This window comes from Pimephales promelas, chromosome 10 (genome assembly GCF_988280905.1).
Source record: "Pimephales promelas chromosome 10, fPimPro1.hap1.1, whole genome shotgun sequence".
Taxonomy (NCBI): domain Eukaryota; kingdom Metazoa; phylum Chordata; class Actinopteri; order Cypriniformes; family Leuciscidae; genus Pimephales; species Pimephales promelas.
Window position 1 is genome coordinate 25450980 of NC_142778.1, and position 18192 is coordinate 25469171.

General features: G+C 34.9%; 3 protein-coding genes across 12 annotated transcripts in view; 1 reads left to right on the forward strand and 2 right to left on the reverse strand.

Moving 5' to 3' along the window:
• The window catches only part of tbxas1 (thromboxane A synthase 1 (platelet)), a 76920-nt gene extending 74137 nt beyond the window's left edge, over positions 1 to 2783 (forward strand). For all 3 annotated transcript variants that reach the window (XM_039650468.2, XM_039650470.2, XM_039650469.2), the window contains 4 exons: positions 980 to 1068; positions 1161 to 1298; positions 2008 to 2170; positions 2256 to 2783. In XM_039650468.2, coding sequence (XP_039506402.2) covers positions 980 to 1068; positions 1161 to 1298; positions 2008 to 2170; positions 2256 to 2351 — 486 coding nt within the window. In that variant the 3' untranslated portion in view covers positions 2352 to 2783. The remainder of the gene's footprint in view (positions 1 to 979; positions 1069 to 1160; positions 1299 to 2007; positions 2171 to 2255) is intronic.
• Positions 2784 to 4081: 1298 nt separating this feature from the next.
• parp12a (poly (ADP-ribose) polymerase family, member 12a) lies at positions 4082 to 12282 on the reverse strand. 4 transcript variants are annotated; one of them, XM_039650467.2, is made up of 12 exons: positions 11887 to 12282; positions 11072 to 11207; positions 10552 to 10807; positions 10320 to 10433; positions 9213 to 9345; positions 7493 to 7679; positions 7216 to 7336; positions 6633 to 6729; positions 6449 to 6536; positions 6092 to 6222; positions 5237 to 5388; positions 4082 to 4605 (listed from the first exon to the last, which is right to left on the reverse strand). In XM_039650467.2, the coding sequence occupies exons 1-12, from the start codon at positions 12201 to 12203 to the stop codon at positions 4349 to 4351; spliced, it is 1989 nt and encodes a 662-aa protein (XP_039506401.2). In that variant the 5' UTR covers positions 12204 to 12282; the 3' UTR covers positions 4082 to 4348. The 4 variants fall into 4 exon arrangements, with proteins under 4 accessions (XP_039506401.2, XP_039506400.2, XP_039506399.2 ...); XM_039650466.2 differs by having other exon boundaries at positions 10320 to 10430; positions 10543 to 10807; positions 11887 to 12281; XM_039650465.2 differs by having other exon boundaries at positions 10543 to 10807; positions 11887 to 12281.
• Positions 12283 to 14722: 2440 nt separating this feature from the next.
• The window catches only part of srgap1a (SLIT-ROBO Rho GTPase activating protein 1a), a 106116-nt gene continuing 102646 nt past the window's right edge, over positions 14723 to 18192 (reverse strand). For 4 of the 5 annotated variants that reach the window (XM_039650463.2, XM_039650461.2, XM_039650462.2 and 1 more), the window contains exon 22: positions 14723 to 17402. In XM_039650463.2, the coding sequence (XP_039506397.2) occupies positions 17016 to 17402 (387 nt within the window). In that variant the 3' untranslated portion in view covers positions 14723 to 17015. The remainder of the gene's footprint in view (positions 17403 to 18192) is intronic. The other variant, XM_039650464.2, reaches the window with a different exon arrangement.

Genomic DNA, 18192 nt, shown 5'->3' on the forward strand with positions numbered 1-18192 from the left:
TCATAACAAAGACATCTTGAACAATGTCATATTTGCATTCAAAATGTCATTATTGAGCGAAAGACACTAAATGACAGTTGTCATGAACATGCATAAACCCTACTTCATATTATTTACACATTTAAATATGTCATTTGGGTGATCAAATATGAGGGATACAATTTATTGACTACAGGGGGACTTTAAATCTAAGAGCACCTTTCAGTCCTGAGTCCGTTGTTGAAATGCACAACACCATGCAAACCAACTCGTCTGCTCCAGAGAGACAAAGTGCTGCCCTTCTCACAGTGTTTCATCACTGCCATGTCACTCTACACTGGAACCAGAATGACACCCAATGAGAACTGACTACTGACAGTGTAGCCAGACAATAGGGGGGCGGGTGCCTGTCGAGGATGTATCCAGCGTGGCAGAATTTGCCCCTCTTCTCGCCCCGCTGCATCCTCTCATCTGTGCGACGGATGCTTTTCTTGGTGGAACAGAGTGACTTTAGAGCAGTCAGTCATTTATAATGCCCACATTGCATGACTGGGGGCCTCAGAGGCCGAGGATGTGGGCAGAACTGCACGGGTGCGTGCTCAGTGCCTGACCCCTATTTTCACAGAGCCATGCAGAGATAGACTACTTAGCACTGCCTGCTGGGCTGCGTCTGCTTCGTTTTCAGTTCAAACAAATACTATTTATTTATTTATTTATTTTAAACTCTAGGCAGCTCTTGGGCATCAATCTGAACATAGTTTGTACATATGATTTGCATTCTACTAATTTAAAGACAATAAAAATATTGATCACAAAGAAACGTTGTATAGTACAATGTATTTGTTCCAATTTTATTTTAAAAGCCATTTTATGTTGTTTAGAATGGATCACTGATTATTGCTGCTGTGCTGCCACCTAATGGCCATATATGGTAACTAGAAATATTTTAGTGCGGGATTGGTGTTGTCTCATCCTCAATACGTTTGATTCTCTTTTTTAGGAGACAGCAGATTACACTAATGTCCAGGAGCTGAAGTATTTAGACATGGTCATATGCGAGTCACTCAGACTCTACCCACCTGCATTCAGGTATGACAGCTGCTATTTTACAACCGGTTGAAAACACATTGGTTCTGGGCATTGAACAGAACAGACCCCTTCTTTTGTGTATTTCATCACAGGTTTGCACGAGATGTTCAGCAAGACTGTGTCGTGAATGGCCAGCTTCTGCCTAAAGGATCATCTCTGGAAATCCCTACAGGTTTCCTTCACTATGACCCGAAGCACTGGACCGAACCTACGAAATTCATCCCGGAGAGGTGAACTGTCTTTCAGCCAGTCCTTTCTAAGCAGAACAGTTTCTGTTATTATTTATATCTATGATGCTATTATGGCTGTCAGCATTGCACAGCAACAGTTTTCCATTAGCTAGTCAAATTGAGTGATGCAAATGTGCTGCTGTTTTTTCGTTGAAAAAAATAGGGTATGTTTACATGACGATGATGTACATTTTTAGGCCCCCAAAATGCTATTGCGGTGTAAATAAACTTCCAAAACATAACAGTTTTTAGTTGAAAATGGTGTTGTGTAATACTTTTATTGTTCAAATGCGACAGTAAAGACATTTATAATGTTACAAAAATATTAAGTAACACAACTGTTTTTAACATTGATCAAATTAAGATTTTTTTTTTTTTTTAGCACCCAATCAGCATTAGAATGATTTTAGGGATCATGTGACATTGAAGACTGGAGTAATGATGTTGAAAATTCAGCTTTGACATCACAGGAATAAATTACATTTTAAAATATATTAAAATATCTAAATTGTAATAATATTTTACTGCATTTTTGAGCATAGGAGACTTCTTTCAAAAACATTCAAACACATTTGTACGGTATCTTACAGAATATTTTGTAGTTATTTCAGATCCTCTATTTTTCCACAATCTGTGCACAGCTATTTCTCCATTTTGTTTGCCAGACTCCCATTTCATGTGCTCACAATGAACTCTGTATTTGTCTCAGGTTCACTCCAGAAGCCAAGGCCAGCCGGCATCCATTTGTGTATCTGCCGTTTGGAGCGGGGCCACGCAGCTGTGTGGGCATGAGATTGGCCCAGCTGGAGATTAAAGTGGCTCTGGTTCACATATTTAGGAGGTTTAACATTGTGGCCTGCGAGGACACTGAGGTTTGTCATTGTTTGACTGGAAAAGTGCAGCTTTAGAATTCATGTAGCTTATGTTTTCCAATATTTTCTCTTTCACGTCACACAGGTTCCTCTGGAATTAAAGTCGAACACCACACTCGGACCCAAGAATGGTATTTTTGTCAAAATCACCAAGAGGGAGACTTTTGAGGATGAGTTCTGATACGGTTTCAGTTCTCAGCAGCACAGTCTGATTTTAATCAAATTATTTAGGAATCATATTACTTATTCTGGAGTCACATGACAAACATATCTGTTATAATTGTTTGATTAAAACTGATTTCAACACAAACAGCATCACATGCTGTATTTGAAAAGAAACTGGGATGAGACGCCTTGCCTTATTGTCCACAAGGTATTTGATTTTATGTTGATTACACTGTTATTTTATATTATGTAAATATACAGTCCAGTACCAGAATAATGAGATTATTGAGGTTCGGAGTGTGCAGCTTGCTTGTGGCATTATCTTAACTCATTTAGTTGAATGTGTATGTTTACCTCAGAGTATGAACTGTAAACTTTGACGACATATTAAAATGATTTGAAATTGAAAGTATTAATGATGACTAAATAAATGGTTTATCGCTCAGTATATTTATCTCCATCGTCATTATTTAATATCAAGCATCTTAGACCCACTCATGAAAGGAGTTATGTTATGATGAGCTTTAAACCACAGAACTTTTCGATAGAAAGAGTTTGTTGAGAGTTTGTTTTGTATATAAACCCATCTTACTGTAAACGTGGACGGTTCTTGGCCTAAAAAAGCCGCCGAGGGGACCAGAGTCTTCCATTGGTAGTCTCAAAGACCCGATTTCGAAGTCTTCACTTCTCAGTCTTGCCACCAGGGATCGCAGTGACTCACCAATAATATCAGACCTGCTCCTTTCCTTCTCATGATTTCCTGGTAATTTTTTTTCCCCCCTGGTAAATGTCCTTCTTCACCTTGCTTGTTTTTCACTGTATTATTGTGCACTCTTATATTTGATTTCCTTTATTAGTGATTTTGCATTTATAATCTACAAATAAAAGTTGCTATTTTGTTCTGGATATTACATGCTGCAAATATTTCATAGTTATTTGTCAAACTTTATTGTTTATAGCAGAGCTGTACTTTGCACATCATTTTCCAAGAATGTGATGGGTGGAAACGTCAAAATCAAATACTAACAAAGACTGATGTAGGGATAGTTCACGATAAAAAATGAAATTTTCTCGTTATGTACTTAACCTAAACAGGAAAGGTAATCGTCTTAATTCACCATAAAAGTGGTGCACTATTATTTTAAGTCATCTCATGCAATAACTGTGACAGACCGATATTTAAGTTCTAGACATCCATGCTATCTTTTTTACATTCATGAGAAGTAGCATATTTTGTTTATGTTGATGAATTATTTGAGTCAGATCTTTTCAATGAAACAACTAATTAAAATAAAGTTAAACTTGTTCAAATCACACCTTTTTATGATGACAGAATTTAAAATTTGTTGGTAAACATGTTTTATTTGGGCTGAATTGTATATACTTTTTAAAAATAACTGTAATGATAATGAAAATAATAGTACAAAGCATCGGTCTGTAACAGTTTTAGTAGTTTAATTCCGTCCACTTCATTGAACAAAAAACAAAAACAAAAAAACAACCTTAGTAATGCTCGAGTAATTCAAGGGCTTGAGTTAATGCTCGGTGTTCTTATAATTCTCAAACTCATCATTTACCTTAAATATTCTGCATTAAAATCTAGTGCAATAAAACTGAAAAATTGATTGATTTATAATTTGTGATTCTACCATATATACCTATACTATATACTTTTGACTATACAACTGATATGGTATTAAAACCTTTTTTTCTCAGTGCCAAAGCCAATAAGGAAATACAATGGAATGATTGCACCTTATACATAAAGATTTTTATTCTTGTTATGTCTGCCACAGATTATTGTTTAGTAAACCTAATTAAGATTAAACAGTTACCTAATATGTAATAACCTACAAACATTTTCTGTAAATAAAATATTTTAAAATGTTAAGGAGTTGAAGATTTCAGATTTGTAACATTCAGAACTATTTCAAGAAATAAGTAAATAACCTGCTTTCGATTATTAGAATGTTTCAATGTATCGAATATTTAAAAATAGCTTGATTGCACAAATTAAGAGTATTCAACGATGTACTCGGGATAGATCTGGAATTTCTCAAACACAACAAAAATGGCTGGGTTAGTCTCATTGTCAACACAGCTGTTGTAAAAGCTTTGACTTTTGGGTTTTTGTGGAGGACGGAGAAAACCACTGTTACCCCTTGTGAAGTCTCCGACCAGCACCAGTGCCACAAACATCTTCTTGGTCTTGCCGTTCCTGGATTTGGCATATCTGTCAGAGTATGAAGCATCTCTGGCAAAATAGCTACCTGTTAATCATTAAAATCAATTCAGAAACATACAATAGTATTTAAAGGAGTAGTTCACTTTTTAAAAAAAAAAAAACTTTGCTGATAATTTACTCATCCCTATGTCATCCAAGATATCCATTTCATTCTTTCTTCAGTTGAAAAGAAATTAATTTTTGATGAAAACATTCCAGGATTTTTCTACATATAATAGACTTCAATGGGAACCAAACGGTTCAAGGTCCAAAAAACAGTTTCAGTGCAAACTGTTCAAAGGGCTTTAAACGACACCAGACGATGAATAAGACCCTGAATAAGATTCGAGTTTGACCATTTGAGCTTATAAAACTTAAACCCTTATTCATCATCTGAAATAGTTTAAAGCCCTTTGTAGTTTGCACTGAAACTGTCTTTTGGACCTTGAACCGTTTGGTTCCCATTGAAGAAAAAATCCTGGAATGTTTTCATCAAAAACCTTAATTTCTTTTCGACTGAAGAAAGAATGACATGGATATCTTGGATGACATGGGGGCGAGTAAATTATCAGCAAAAGTTTTTTTTTTTTTAAAGTGAACTACTGTACTCCTTTAATAACTTTCATTGTACGTAATATGATGAAGAGATGTTATATGCTGCAAAGATGCATGAATACCTTTCCCATAACTTGTCCCATGACTCCCACAGATCCTCCAGTCAAAGTTCTGCTCACAGATGGCATCTATGAAAGACTCATCCGTACCATGGAAAAGGTAACGCTGGTTCACAGCATTCCCTCCATTCTTCAAAATCATTTGTTCTTTTTGCCTAGAAAAAAAAAAACATGGTATAATGGGTAAATTAGATCAATAAACCGCGTATACCATTTTCAAAAATATATTATTACCCACTTGGAATGTAAATAGTGTCTAAAATAGTGTTTTTAATATTAAATATTCATGTTTTTAAAACACTTATTAATATTAAAGTTGTCATGAAACGGAAGTTGCGGTAGTCTTTTTTCCCCCCGTTTGCGATGTGCAGTACATCCGAGTGAAATGGCTTTGTTGAGCAAGAAAAGAAATGTAGGCTCAGACTTAATTTTGTCCATCGGCAATTGATTGGATCATTGTGATCCCAAAAATCATCAACAGAGAAAAGATGGGATGTCATCACAAGTGGGAGGGAAAGTTGTTCTGGTATAGCACATTTTTCAAGCAAAATACCATGTTATAATTTAAATAACAATAGTAGATATATTGTTCAATAATCATATATTGATTGGTTTACTTTATGTTCATCCCACATTCATGGAACATGTTCATAGTTCAAGTGATAAACTACACCTGTGAGATTTTGAGGGGAAATGACTTTGAAAGTGAAAAAGCTCTAGCATTTGTTTGCGGATCCAAAAAATCTGACGGTCCAAAATGAAAGTTTTTACAAATACAGTATAGCTGAAGTTTCTTCTAGTAGTCATGTTGTTGTTTTTCTAGTGAAATATTAAATAGAAATATATGAAAAAACATACCACTGAAAGACCTTCCAGAGAGAAGGATTCTGCACTCTTTCAATGCTGTGAATGATGCTTTTGGCCATTGTTCTACTAAACATTGAACCCACCCTTTGGTACTCCTTGGAAGAGCTTTGCAAAGGAATAATCTAAGGGAAACATTACACTGGTTTAGATTCAGAAAGTCAGTATTATTAAATGACTGTTTGACTAACATAAACAAAATGTGATGTTCCACATATCTCGCTTTGGATAAAATGCTAGAAATACTAATCTTCATCTACAGCATAACCCCCAAGTACAGTACAGAATTTATTCCCATAGCGTTTAGTAAATGTTTGACCTCTCTGTACTCAATGCGATTGGACTATGTACCTTGTAAGTAGAGCTAGGAAGAGCTCCTTTGTCCCAGTAAGGAGGAACTTCCACAGAAGAAGATGCTGAGCTGTCTGGAGACTCGCTTCTAATTAAAACACAACACACTAAAGTCCACTGAACAACAAATAAATCATGTTCAATGTGTGTGCATGTAATTGACAAGTGGTAGAGTATATCATACCCCTTGATTTTGCTCTTGACATCTTCGGCAGAAACAAAACGTGGTCTCCTTCTAACGTCCCTTTCAGTTTTGTACTTCAGATTTCGCTGGCACATCTCTGAAAATTATTTGCCAAAACATCATGTCAACTCTATTTTAGTATTATTATGGTAACAGTTTAGTTTAGGGTCCAATTTCTCACGATTAACCTGTTGCTTTTTAGTACTTAGTACTTATATCAGTACTTATAAAGCACATATTAATGCCTTATTCTGCATGACAGTATTCTTCATTCCTAATACTACCCAATACATACATCTAACAACTACCGTACTAACTATTGATATGCAGTAATTAGGAGTTTATTGTTAATAGTTAGAAGTTTGACCTTATTTATATATTATTATAGGATTTATTGTTTTGTATTACCTTTATTTTTATGTTCAATTTTGTTATAAATTAGGTTAGTAATTGTATGTGCTTTTGTCATTGTTATTCTTGTTTCTTTTTTTTAGTTAGTTGCCAATAGTTGCCAAGTTTTTCATCTAATATTTGGAATTTATTTCAGCTTATTAGTTTTAGTTAACAGTAACAACCCAAGTACCTTTTAATTTGAGGACATATTGATGGTTCTGTGAAGTGAATGAGATTTCCTTTTCTCTGTCAGCCAGGTAATGTTTCTCGAGGTCTTCTGAGGTGACTGACGCCATGAGTTTAGAATCCTCCTGTAAGATTCACACAATAATGGACGGCAGTGATATGTAGTTAAAAAGCTAACAGGTTTTTTGTATAATATATTGACACAAATAACTGTAAATGTATAGTATTATTCTTCAAGAATCATTTTTTAAGAGGTATTGTGTTGCGAATGTGTCACTGACCCCTTGGCCATACTCCGTCCAACCTCCCTTGTCATTCCTCCAGTACCAGATCCATTCAGTGGTCAGAATGAAATGGGGTGGTTTAGTAACAGATGATGCTGTGGACAGCCGACGGACTTCTGACACTCCACAAGTCATTGACATGAAGTCCACTACCTGATGATGCCCCGAGCTGCTCTGGGTAATACTGCAATATGGAGAACACAACAAGAGGGAGAAAAGGGTGTTATAAAAATGACAAACGACTACAATTACTGGCCACTTCAGGTGCACATGTACAATCTGTACAATCTTTAATTGGGCACTATTTTTTCCAATCAATTTTCCATTTTTCTCAGCAATGACTTAATAAAACACATTTTTTTTATATGAAGCGGGTCTCCTTATAGGAGCAGATATAATAAGATCACATGACAAGCTGAATGCTGCCGATTTCATCTCAGTAACCTTCCCTTTTATTGGACACAAAAAGATTAATCACGTACAACTGACAAAGCATTTCTAAAAGCATTGGTTACTTTGGCAAGACTGATGAAACGCTATATTTGCAACATTAATGTTATTAGAAAACCCATTAAAATATAACTGAGTATATATATATACACATAAATACACACACAGTGATGGGAATAACGGTATTATAATAAACGGCGTTACTAACGGTGTTATCTTTCATAGTACATGAGTAATCAAACGAATAACTGTTTTCTCCATTACAACGCCGTTACCGTTAATGACAATAAAATGCGGCGTTACTATAGCCTAATTGAGCTCACTGAATCAGTTTCCATCCGAGTAGGCTCTCTCTCTGCCATAAGACCTGCAAAGTTTTTTTTTTCTCTGGTGTGTGTGTGTGTGTGTCTGTCTGTGTGTGTTTATGAGGAGCCGGACTGGACTAAAGTGAACCGTGAGAAGCGTCAATGCGTGAGAAAGAGTGTGTTTGACAGCGCGCTTGACTGCGCGAGAGAGACAAAGTGTGTCCGAGCATTATGTAGTTGGTTTATAAATTAATTACAAATTTCAGCATTAGAATTATCTCTGTAGCCTATTGGTATCATCTGCAACGTTTTAATTAATTTACATGGTTGTACAAATAAAATCTAAAAAATAACCTGCAGGGAATGTTCAGGGAATTCGGGTTCTGGGAGCAGTTCTTGTTAAACTGTTTATCATTTTAATTTTCCCTACAAAGAGTGTATGTATTTGTTTTTATTATTATTTATTCATTTTTGTTACATTCAAGCATAATTTATTTTTAGACTTATTTGTTGGCCAGTTGTGGTCTAAACCTAAACCTAAAATTATGTTTTATTGTTCTACTATAGTAATGATAATATTTAAAATAATATAATGAATTTTATAGGCGTCTCTCACATTGTCCCACAGCAACATTACGATAGTGTAGATTAGTGTACAATGTTTTGTAATAATAATTTATTATATAGTGTCCATTTCATGAATTTAACATATTTAATATTGGTAGCATCTAAGTTATTTAACATAAGCCTATTTTAATATTTTTTTTAAAAAGTAACGCAATAGTTACTTTCCGTGGTAATTAGTTACTTTTATAATTATTTAACTCAGTTACTATTTGAAATAACTAGTAACTATAACTAATTACTTTTCTTAAGTAACATACCCAACACAGTATATATATATATATATATATATATATATATGTGTGTGTGTGTGTGTGTGTGTGTGTATCTTTTTGTACCACAGAACATTAGCTGGATTGCAATATTCCTTCTCAACCTCCTCTTCATTCAGTAAGTCACCCCACGTAGTTCCATCCTTCTGCAATATCTGCCATTTATAGGGTAGATGGTGGTGAAAACGGGCACACTTGTCTAGAAGGAACACAATGATGGGATGTCAAAAACATTGCTCTGAGAATAAAACACACTTAATCAATTTTTGTTTTTTGTTTTTGTTTAACGTAAAGAGGGTTTTTTTTGTCCCAATTTTTATTTACCATAATTCTTGTTCCCCTACACCCCCACAAAACAGGGAAACACTTGCAAATAATAGCACCTATTTTGGGGCTCTTACTGACACTTCTTTATATTCACCAATTGTGGCGAATATAAAGTAATTTTTTTATTGACGTTGCAAGACATAAATACACATTTGATCATATTATACACCATCTTTGTCTTGTCCTACATCATAGTTTCTTCAAAACGAAAAAAATAAATCAATAAATAACAAATAAATTATAAATTAAAATAAATAATAAATAAATTAATAATAAAACAAAACAAAACAAACAAAATGGTAGCAAGAACAAGAACAGGGGAGTGCCTCAGGTATTATGTTTCAGACAAAGTCTGATCTTGTTGTCCGAATAAATTTCAAGAATCCATTCCACAACCTCTCGAATTTATCCATTTCAAATCTACAGATTTCACTTTTTTTAAGTTACTATTATGCATATTTTATTTATAGGAAAGAAACCTATAAAAGCATGCTGAAAAAATATTTCATTCATGCTAATGAGCTGATTTATTTATAACGTAAAAGAAATATATTTTAATATTAAAAGGTTGAGTTGTATTTATGTCCAAATACATATCATCCAAAAAACATCCAGATGACCTACTGCTTATGCTGAGATTCTGTGGAGTGCGTGTTTGATGGAGATGAGTTATGAATGGCAGTGAAGCAACACAACTGACGATGGTACAGTTGTAGAACAAATTTCAGTCATACAACCCATAATCATACTATACAGGACTTTTACAGCAAAATGTAGTACCGACATGCAATTTCGGACACAGTTCTTCTTTGCGATTATAATTTAGAATATATTAAATTAAATCACCTTTGAAACTACATCCGGTGCGTATGAAAAAGAGACAGATTTCATTGTGATCCGCTTCACTGACAGAGCTGCTGGATTTGTGTCTGGTGGGTCCTCTCACTGCTGGTAGAACTGCTGTCCAGATAGAAAACAGAATGAAATGAGACATGGAGAAGGAGAACCAAAATAATGTGCACTAATTAGAAAACAAACAGAATCAGTGGCTCTTTTTTTTTTCATTCACCTATCTCACTTTTCTTGAAGGCGGAAGACGCAATCAGTAACTTGTTCTTGTAAAGCTTGCGGAGTTTGAGCATGTTTTCTGGACCGAGTCCTCGGACATTCAGAGTTTTCTGAGCATTTGCATCGAATCCGTGGGCCCTTTTGCAGCCTGCTCCAAACTTACAGTCATCCTGCAGGAAGTGCTGGCAGATGTGAAGGTTGGTACAGGATGTTTTATATTTACAACTGCCATATTCGCCAATCCCCTTGTTGTAATGGGAGCACACCTAGACAAATGACAGAAGATGAGAGTCACATACTGTAGATAAAAATATGTTGAGTGTGTTCTGCCATCCTGGGACAGAGTACACAGCTTCTGTAATCACTTCTCTTGTTATGCAGAGTGAGATATGCTCATGCAGGTGAAAAGTTAATGTTTACACAATCTAAATATTTTAAAGTCAGTTTCAAATACCGTCCAGAGTCTGACTTACAAAAGTCACCTGAATAAAGAATGTCATAACTAGCAAACCTGTTTTATAGATATTGACCTCAGGAAGTAATGATGGGTCATTTTGAAGCAGAAGTTGAAACAACTCTCCACTTGTAAGGCCATGAAGATCATTACTTTTCAAGAGGTCAGAATTATGTGCTGAAGTCAAGTCATGGGGATTTTTGCATTTCGCCCTATGAATGAAAAATAAGGCAAATTAAATATATTTATAAACAGGGAAATGTTATTTTCAACCCTAAACATATCATCTATCATCTCTTCTTTTGTAATTCACAAACAAGCTGTAATTGTGTCTAAGCAAAAATTGTGCAAATGTTATTTTATTAAGTAATATTATTCTAAACTGCATATTTAGTATGCATGCTGCATTCCAACTATTGCTGGCACCTATTCCAACTTTACTAGTTCCTAGAGTAAGTGCCTAGTTATGAGACAAGTATGATACTGGAAACATTTCTCATCTTACTAGATGCAACTAGCTTTTCACTCATATGTAATGACGATGGCTAATCATAATAAGAAAACTGGTTAGGGTTGGGCTGCCTAGTAAAATTGAAATAGTTACCAGCAAAATTGAAATATACTAGATACAATGGTAGTTAGTTGTCACTGGAACTGTGCTAGTATCATACTAATAAAATAAAATAGAATAAAATATAGGCTACTAGGCGCTACTGGATTACTACCAGTAAAAGTAAACATGCAGGGGCTATAGGCTACTAACATATGATATATAGACGCTAGTTAGTTTTAATATACCTTATCTTTACCTTAGTGTTTATGACATATACATATAGCCTATTCATTGCAACCGGCAGGCCTACGAATTAATATAAAGTTTAACTTACTTACCCAAATCTGCAATTTCCACAGACAAAGTACCTACACAGGTGTAGGTCTTCACACCCGGCGGTACATTTGTCATTTTTACACACTCGCAGTGAGGTTTTGGCTATGATCTGGCTGTCAGCAGCTGGTATGGAGTTTCTGGGATTCGAGCCTTCATCCTGAACAATAACAAACCTCTGGTGATCATCGAGCACCTGAGACAAAACCTGATCCGCCACCGTGAAACTCTGCCGCAAATTCCTCTCGACTTTACCATACTCCGTACAGCCTTCATGTTTGCAGAGAAAGTTAAATATGTGTCGTGAGACGATATACGACATTTTTATTGATGCCTTCACTGCTTATAGGGTTTGGCCGATTGTTTCGGGGCATTTAAACGGAAACGAAAGCAAAACTGATGCTGGTATTTGGCGCCCCCTGCCGCGTGCAACCCAAAGCCACTTTTTTTTTAACAACACGTCGGCGCCCCCGCCATCTTGGAACTGTCCGCGTGTCGTCAGTCACAGTTTTTTTTTTTTCATTCAATGCCATTAGCAGCCAGGAAATGAGAGAAAAAACAAAACAAAAATAGAAACAAAAATAGAAAATTACATAAAATCCAGTGCTTTCAAAACATTTGAATTAAATATAGTTTAAAGATGTTTTTAAAATATGAAAAAAAATGGTTTGCATTAGAGCCCACGTCTTTTTAAGTATTATTTGGTATTTTCCTGGAAAAATAAATAACATTGTTAATCTTGTTAAACACGTAATCTTGTTCTTTACATTCCAAATTGTCATTCTGTGTATAAAAACACATCAAATTGACACATCTCTATCATACACATCAGTTTTCTACTCATAAAGGTTTCTAAATCGTTCCAAAATATTCTTGAGTCGATACAGTGAAAAAAAGAGACGCAAAATAGTTTATTTTTCTAGTGCACAAAATTCACAGGTATATGATATATTATGCTTAAATCTGTCCAAAACATGCTTAGCAGGATATATTCTGGTATTTTTTAAGATACTTACTTTTAAACGTTAACATTATCAATGAAAATGTTACCACAGAGATCATCCATGTTGATTTCCACACAATTAGAGAAAGACACTCTTTGGAAGAACCATTTTGTCAAGAACCATAGCAAACTGTTAACTGGTCATTTAAATCTTTGTAGAAATTCAGTAGCCTATATGATAACAAATATCCATTGGAATTAACCAATTGTCTTACTAATCCCTTCATGGAACCAAGTATGATAGTAATTTGTATTTAAATAGTTTTTTTTTTAAATAGTCTTTGTAATTTGTAATATGAAATAATTGTGCGGTTAAAATTTGTGCTTATATAGGCTACTTTTCCCATTTGAAGGGCTTGTCAGTAAAAACTGGCCAATTTAACAGAAAAATTGCATTTCAACAGCCTCCAAGTCTTAAATAATACGTTCCAAAAACTTTCTCTATTCTTTAAAAACTTTTTCAATCATATTTTAAAGGTGTCATTAATAATCTGAGGTGAACAGTACATTTACTTGAGTATTGTACTACTTGCAATTTTTGAGTGTCTATAGCCTACTTGAGTATTATTTTTTCTGGAAACTTTTTACTTTAACTTCACTACATCTGAAAGACAAATATCTGTCTTTTAACTCATTTCTGTCAGTGTCCTTGAGTAGAAAGTAGTAACGTCAGTCAGGGGATGATTATGGTTGCAGGGGTTGCATTTTGGAAATCAAAGTCGGATTGACATCAATCCAAATAATTTCTGGTTATGAAACCATTAGACTTAAATTACCGAAAAAATGGGATAACATTTCACAGGTGAAAATGTGTTGTATTAACTCAATATTCCAGGTTTTTATATGAAAACTTTTAGCTAACGCCTTTATTGTTGTATTGATGTATTTTAGTTTTGCAAAATCATCTGCTGAAGTCTATTGCAGATATAGATACTCATGCATGCGTCGGACAGGTTTTGACCATTCCAATATGGCGGACGGATTATAGCGCCCCCCTATAAAAAAAAATAAAAAAAAAACAGACGCTAATGAGGAACCTATGTCTTTATTTCTATGCATGCAACTCCAGGAAACCATAAAATAGGTCACCATGGCTACAATAGCTGCTAGCTGTTCTTTTGAGGTTTTAATGGCATTTGACAAACAACGAATTTCATGGCAACTACAAAACTCAGTCTTAAAAACGTAACTTTACAACCTAAACCTGAAAAATAAACATTTACATTTCCCATTGCCAGTCACCCTTTCCTTCATGCTAGTTTCCAGTTCGACGTGTCACATCACATCCTCTTTCTTTTCACACATAAAAACATTAACATTAGTTGCCAGTAGGCAGGGAAGAGGAATTCTGGGAGATGGCTCCCAATTTTTTTTTTTTTTTTTTTTACATTTTTTAACACTTTCAATAAGCCATTATAGTATAGGAAAATAAAAGTTTATGATTAGCATGCAATTACAACTGTAAGAAGCATGGTCACGGGTAGCATCTTATTATTATGAATAAGTTCTTCGTAAATTCTTACTGAGATTCATAATATTGGTTAAATTTGAACTGGTAAATGCTACGGTGTCCCTTCGGGTTAAAAAAAGACGACAACAAATAACAAACACGTTTAAACACATCTTTTTCAAAATGCTCCGACACTCCTTCCTCATTAACAGTGACTGGGAACCAACCAAGTCTGGGAAATCATTAAGCCACTGTCTTTGTTTTTAAGCATCATATTGTGAAGACTTCACCATGTGAATGTAATGTCATATGTCAACACATACAACCTTATCCTTTAAGAAAACAACACAGTCTAAGGAGGAAGAGGAGATAAAAGCCAACACCTCAGTGAACTGACCAAACTATTATGTTCTTTATTAGAAAGACTGAGCAGTCCTCCAAAAGCTCTACAACTTGTTAGGATGTTACATGCCAAATATACAGTCTTACATAAAAGTGCAATGTCACAATGGCCAAGCAGTATCTTTTTTATTTGATCATTCTTACAATTTAATAAACAGAACAATGTTAGTAATCATTTATTTACTGTAATCCCTAGCAACTCGGTATACTGGATCTGAAATAAGAATGCCACGGCACAGAGGACGTTTGTATGAAGTTCCTCTAAAACAGTTTTTAAAGGCACTTACACAAGTACATAGTACAGAGATGTACATGAACACACTGATAAAACAGCAATTAAATACATACAGAGATTTTGCAACTGTGTGTAGTTTTGCAGGGAGAACATTTCTCAAGGCTTAGCTGAGAGACATAAGATCTAAAATATCAACGTAATGTACACTCTTAAAAAAATCATAATAAAATAAAACACTTTGTAATCGTCTTTAATATCACTAAATATAAATCGGTAATCAAAAGGCTTTAGTATGTTCCTTTTACATGTTTAAAAACAGGCATTGCTTATTGTTGTCTTAAAGTTTCTCCCTTGGTTCAGCGATGGACAATTTCATAACATCATCCAAACACATTTCATGGCATATTCTGCTTAAATAGGAGTAAACTGTTGTATATTTATCAGTGAATACAGTACAAGTAACACTAAACTATTGCCAAACTGTCATAATAATGAGAATGTTGATGCACAGATACGGTATACGAAATCCCAGATTTTTCATTTTGGAGTGCAAACACAATGGACAATGGAGTGACTGATGCTATACATATTTATATTTATTGTCTTTGGGTACGTCATGTGACTGACTTCATTTGGGTGTGGTGCTGTATGTGACATTATTACGAAGGGTTAATGGGCCACTAGCACACAAAAGAAACAGCACTATCCCACTGAAAGTACTGCATTAACAGTCTCTGAGTCCATGGCTATTGGCATCATTCCCTTGTTGGGTGAAACAAGAAGAAATATTGCCTTAAAAGTTTCTAGAAAAGCACTTGCATGAGACAACTAAAAGGATTATCGTTCATGCTTATAGGGTAGCCAAGGGTTTTAGACAGCTAAGCAAATGATTCTTGTAGCCTATCCGCATCAAACTCTAAGCAGCACTTGAAGAACTTTACTTTTTTTGGCAGCTAGACTTTACTATTCACAGATTACATTTAATTAAGCAGAGAGATACTTAAAAAAAATTGTTTATAGTGAGAAGTTGTTCCAAATTGGCCTGGGAGAAAGTAACGTACATAAAAGACCCACAAATAAAAAGAAGGTTTAGTGGATGTACATTTATATACACAATATATATTTCTTTCAAATAAGAAACTGAGTGAAGTACTTAAAAAAAAAATGTACGGTAAGCGGATGTGGTTTACGCAAACTCCCTGGGCATATATTCAAATATTACTATCAAAAATATAATATTCAAAGCAAAGCCTTGCTAATTCAACTTAAAATCATTCAACAGCCAATCAGGCCGGGCAAAATATCTGACATCACATGCCCTTATATGGCAGTGCATCTCCAACCTCAACATTCCACACATCAGTCCTGACCAGAAAACACTCATGAGATGTAAAGACACATTTCCCACAATCCTTATGCTGTAAACAGAGAAACCAAAGACCCTGCTTAGTTTCTGTATAATTCACATTTAACAGTTTTTCTAGTGGATGTAAACTGCTGATATTTAAAAAGTCACTCTAAGAATATAGGAAGCTGTAGTGATTTGTTGCTCTCTTTAATATCTTTTTTCAGAACTCCTTAAATCTATTCACACAGAGTATTGCGGGAAAAAATAAGGTGTCGGACAAGCATGCAAACAGTTTTTGGATACACATAAATATCTTTCTGTTAGTTGCAGGTGTCTTTCGAATACATTTAAGAATGTCTGCTTGAATTCACTAAACAGGTCATGAGAGGAAATGTAACTTACTCTCTGAAATAGTAAACGCCTGTTTAAGTAACTCTGAACCATGCTTAGTAACGGACGTTATTCTGGTTTATTAATAAACCCTAAAATAGTGTTGGAATTCTACACACACACACACACACACACACACTGTTTTAAACTAACAACTCAACCATTTCTAGTATCTTTAGTTACCTATATTTGTTTTAGTCCGCCGAATGAAATGTTGCGAAAAAGTAAAAACCTGGCTCTGACTGCAAAGGTCCTAATTTGACATTGTTTCCTCACTGTCGCTCTGAATGCAACTCCCACAGTTGATCACATGGTGCAGGATTTGTCCAGTGGATCCTGTGGAGGGGGCGCCGGATGCTGCGCCGCTCCCGTCTTGGGTATCGCCACCATGGGTTTGGGCCGCAGGGCAGGGGGCTTGAGCTGCACCCCCATGCGTGGGGCCACGGCGGGTTTGAAGGTGCTCATGGTATCGCTAGAGGAGCTGGTGCTGCGGCGCATGGGTGGCTCCGTTGGGGCGGGCCGTAGCAGGAGGCCGTGCAGTTGGCTGAGGGACTCTGTGGAGCTGGCCGGTGTGGGAGCGTTCTTCATCTGCTCCAGGGTGTCCAGCACCACGTCAGGAGCGTGTTTAGCAGAACTCTGCCGTTCCAGCTCCTTCAGCTCATTCAGAGCAGTGTTCATCGTCTCCTCTATGTCCTACAGGAAAATGAGACAGAGAGTTCAAGTGTGTAGGTGGCCGAAATTATAATAATAAACATCAAACAAATGCTAATACATGCATGCAGACAACATGCCACATCAAGTGAGATAAAAAGTACTTACAATATGTGTTCATAATATGGTCAGATTGTTAGTATTAAACAAAGAGACCCATGAGGATACTACTTAGTGTGCCACATCAAGGTTTGCTTTTGGAATCAATAAACGGAACTATTTCAAATATGAAAATAGGCCTTATTGATGAAACGCAAGCAGAATTAATGTGTGTGAACTGTTTGTAAAGCCATTTATACCTAAATTAAACTAACTTGTGGTATTTCGGTAGCTTCAACAAGGGGGCCATTATGAAGCCTCAGAAAACTTCCAATAATTTAAAATGAGACAAAACAAGTTTTGAAGTTAAGTTTTTTTTTTTTTTTTTTTACATTTTTAATTTTTCCTCTTCCCCTGATTACTATACCTAACATTATATATATATATCTATATATATATATATATATATATATATATATATAATTTTAGGTAAGAACTTAAAATAAAATAAAATAAGAGCTTTATAAAATATTTTATGGATGAATTAGGAAAATATATATTTGTATTTAGTTTATATTTTCTTTTAATATTTTTTCTAATTTAATATATATATATATATATATATTCAGTTTATATTTTCTTTTAATGTTTTAATAATTGAATATATATATATATATATATATATATATATATATATATATATAACTATAAAAACATTCAAAGTAAATATAAA

Coding starts and splice junctions, on each gene's coding strand:
- parp12a (XM_089116358.1), bottom strand. CDS start 12,203: ATGTCGTATATCGTCTCACGACACATATTTAACTTTCTCTGCAAACAT. Junction 9,346..10,319: donor CACCGGATGTAGTTTCAAAG/GTGATTTAATTT, acceptor TGTTCCTTCTAG/ACAAGTGTGCCCGTTTTCAC. Junction 6,730..7,215: donor ATATGTCCTCAAATTAAAAG/GTACTTGGGTTG, acceptor AATAATTTTCAG/AGATGTGCCAGCGAAATCTG.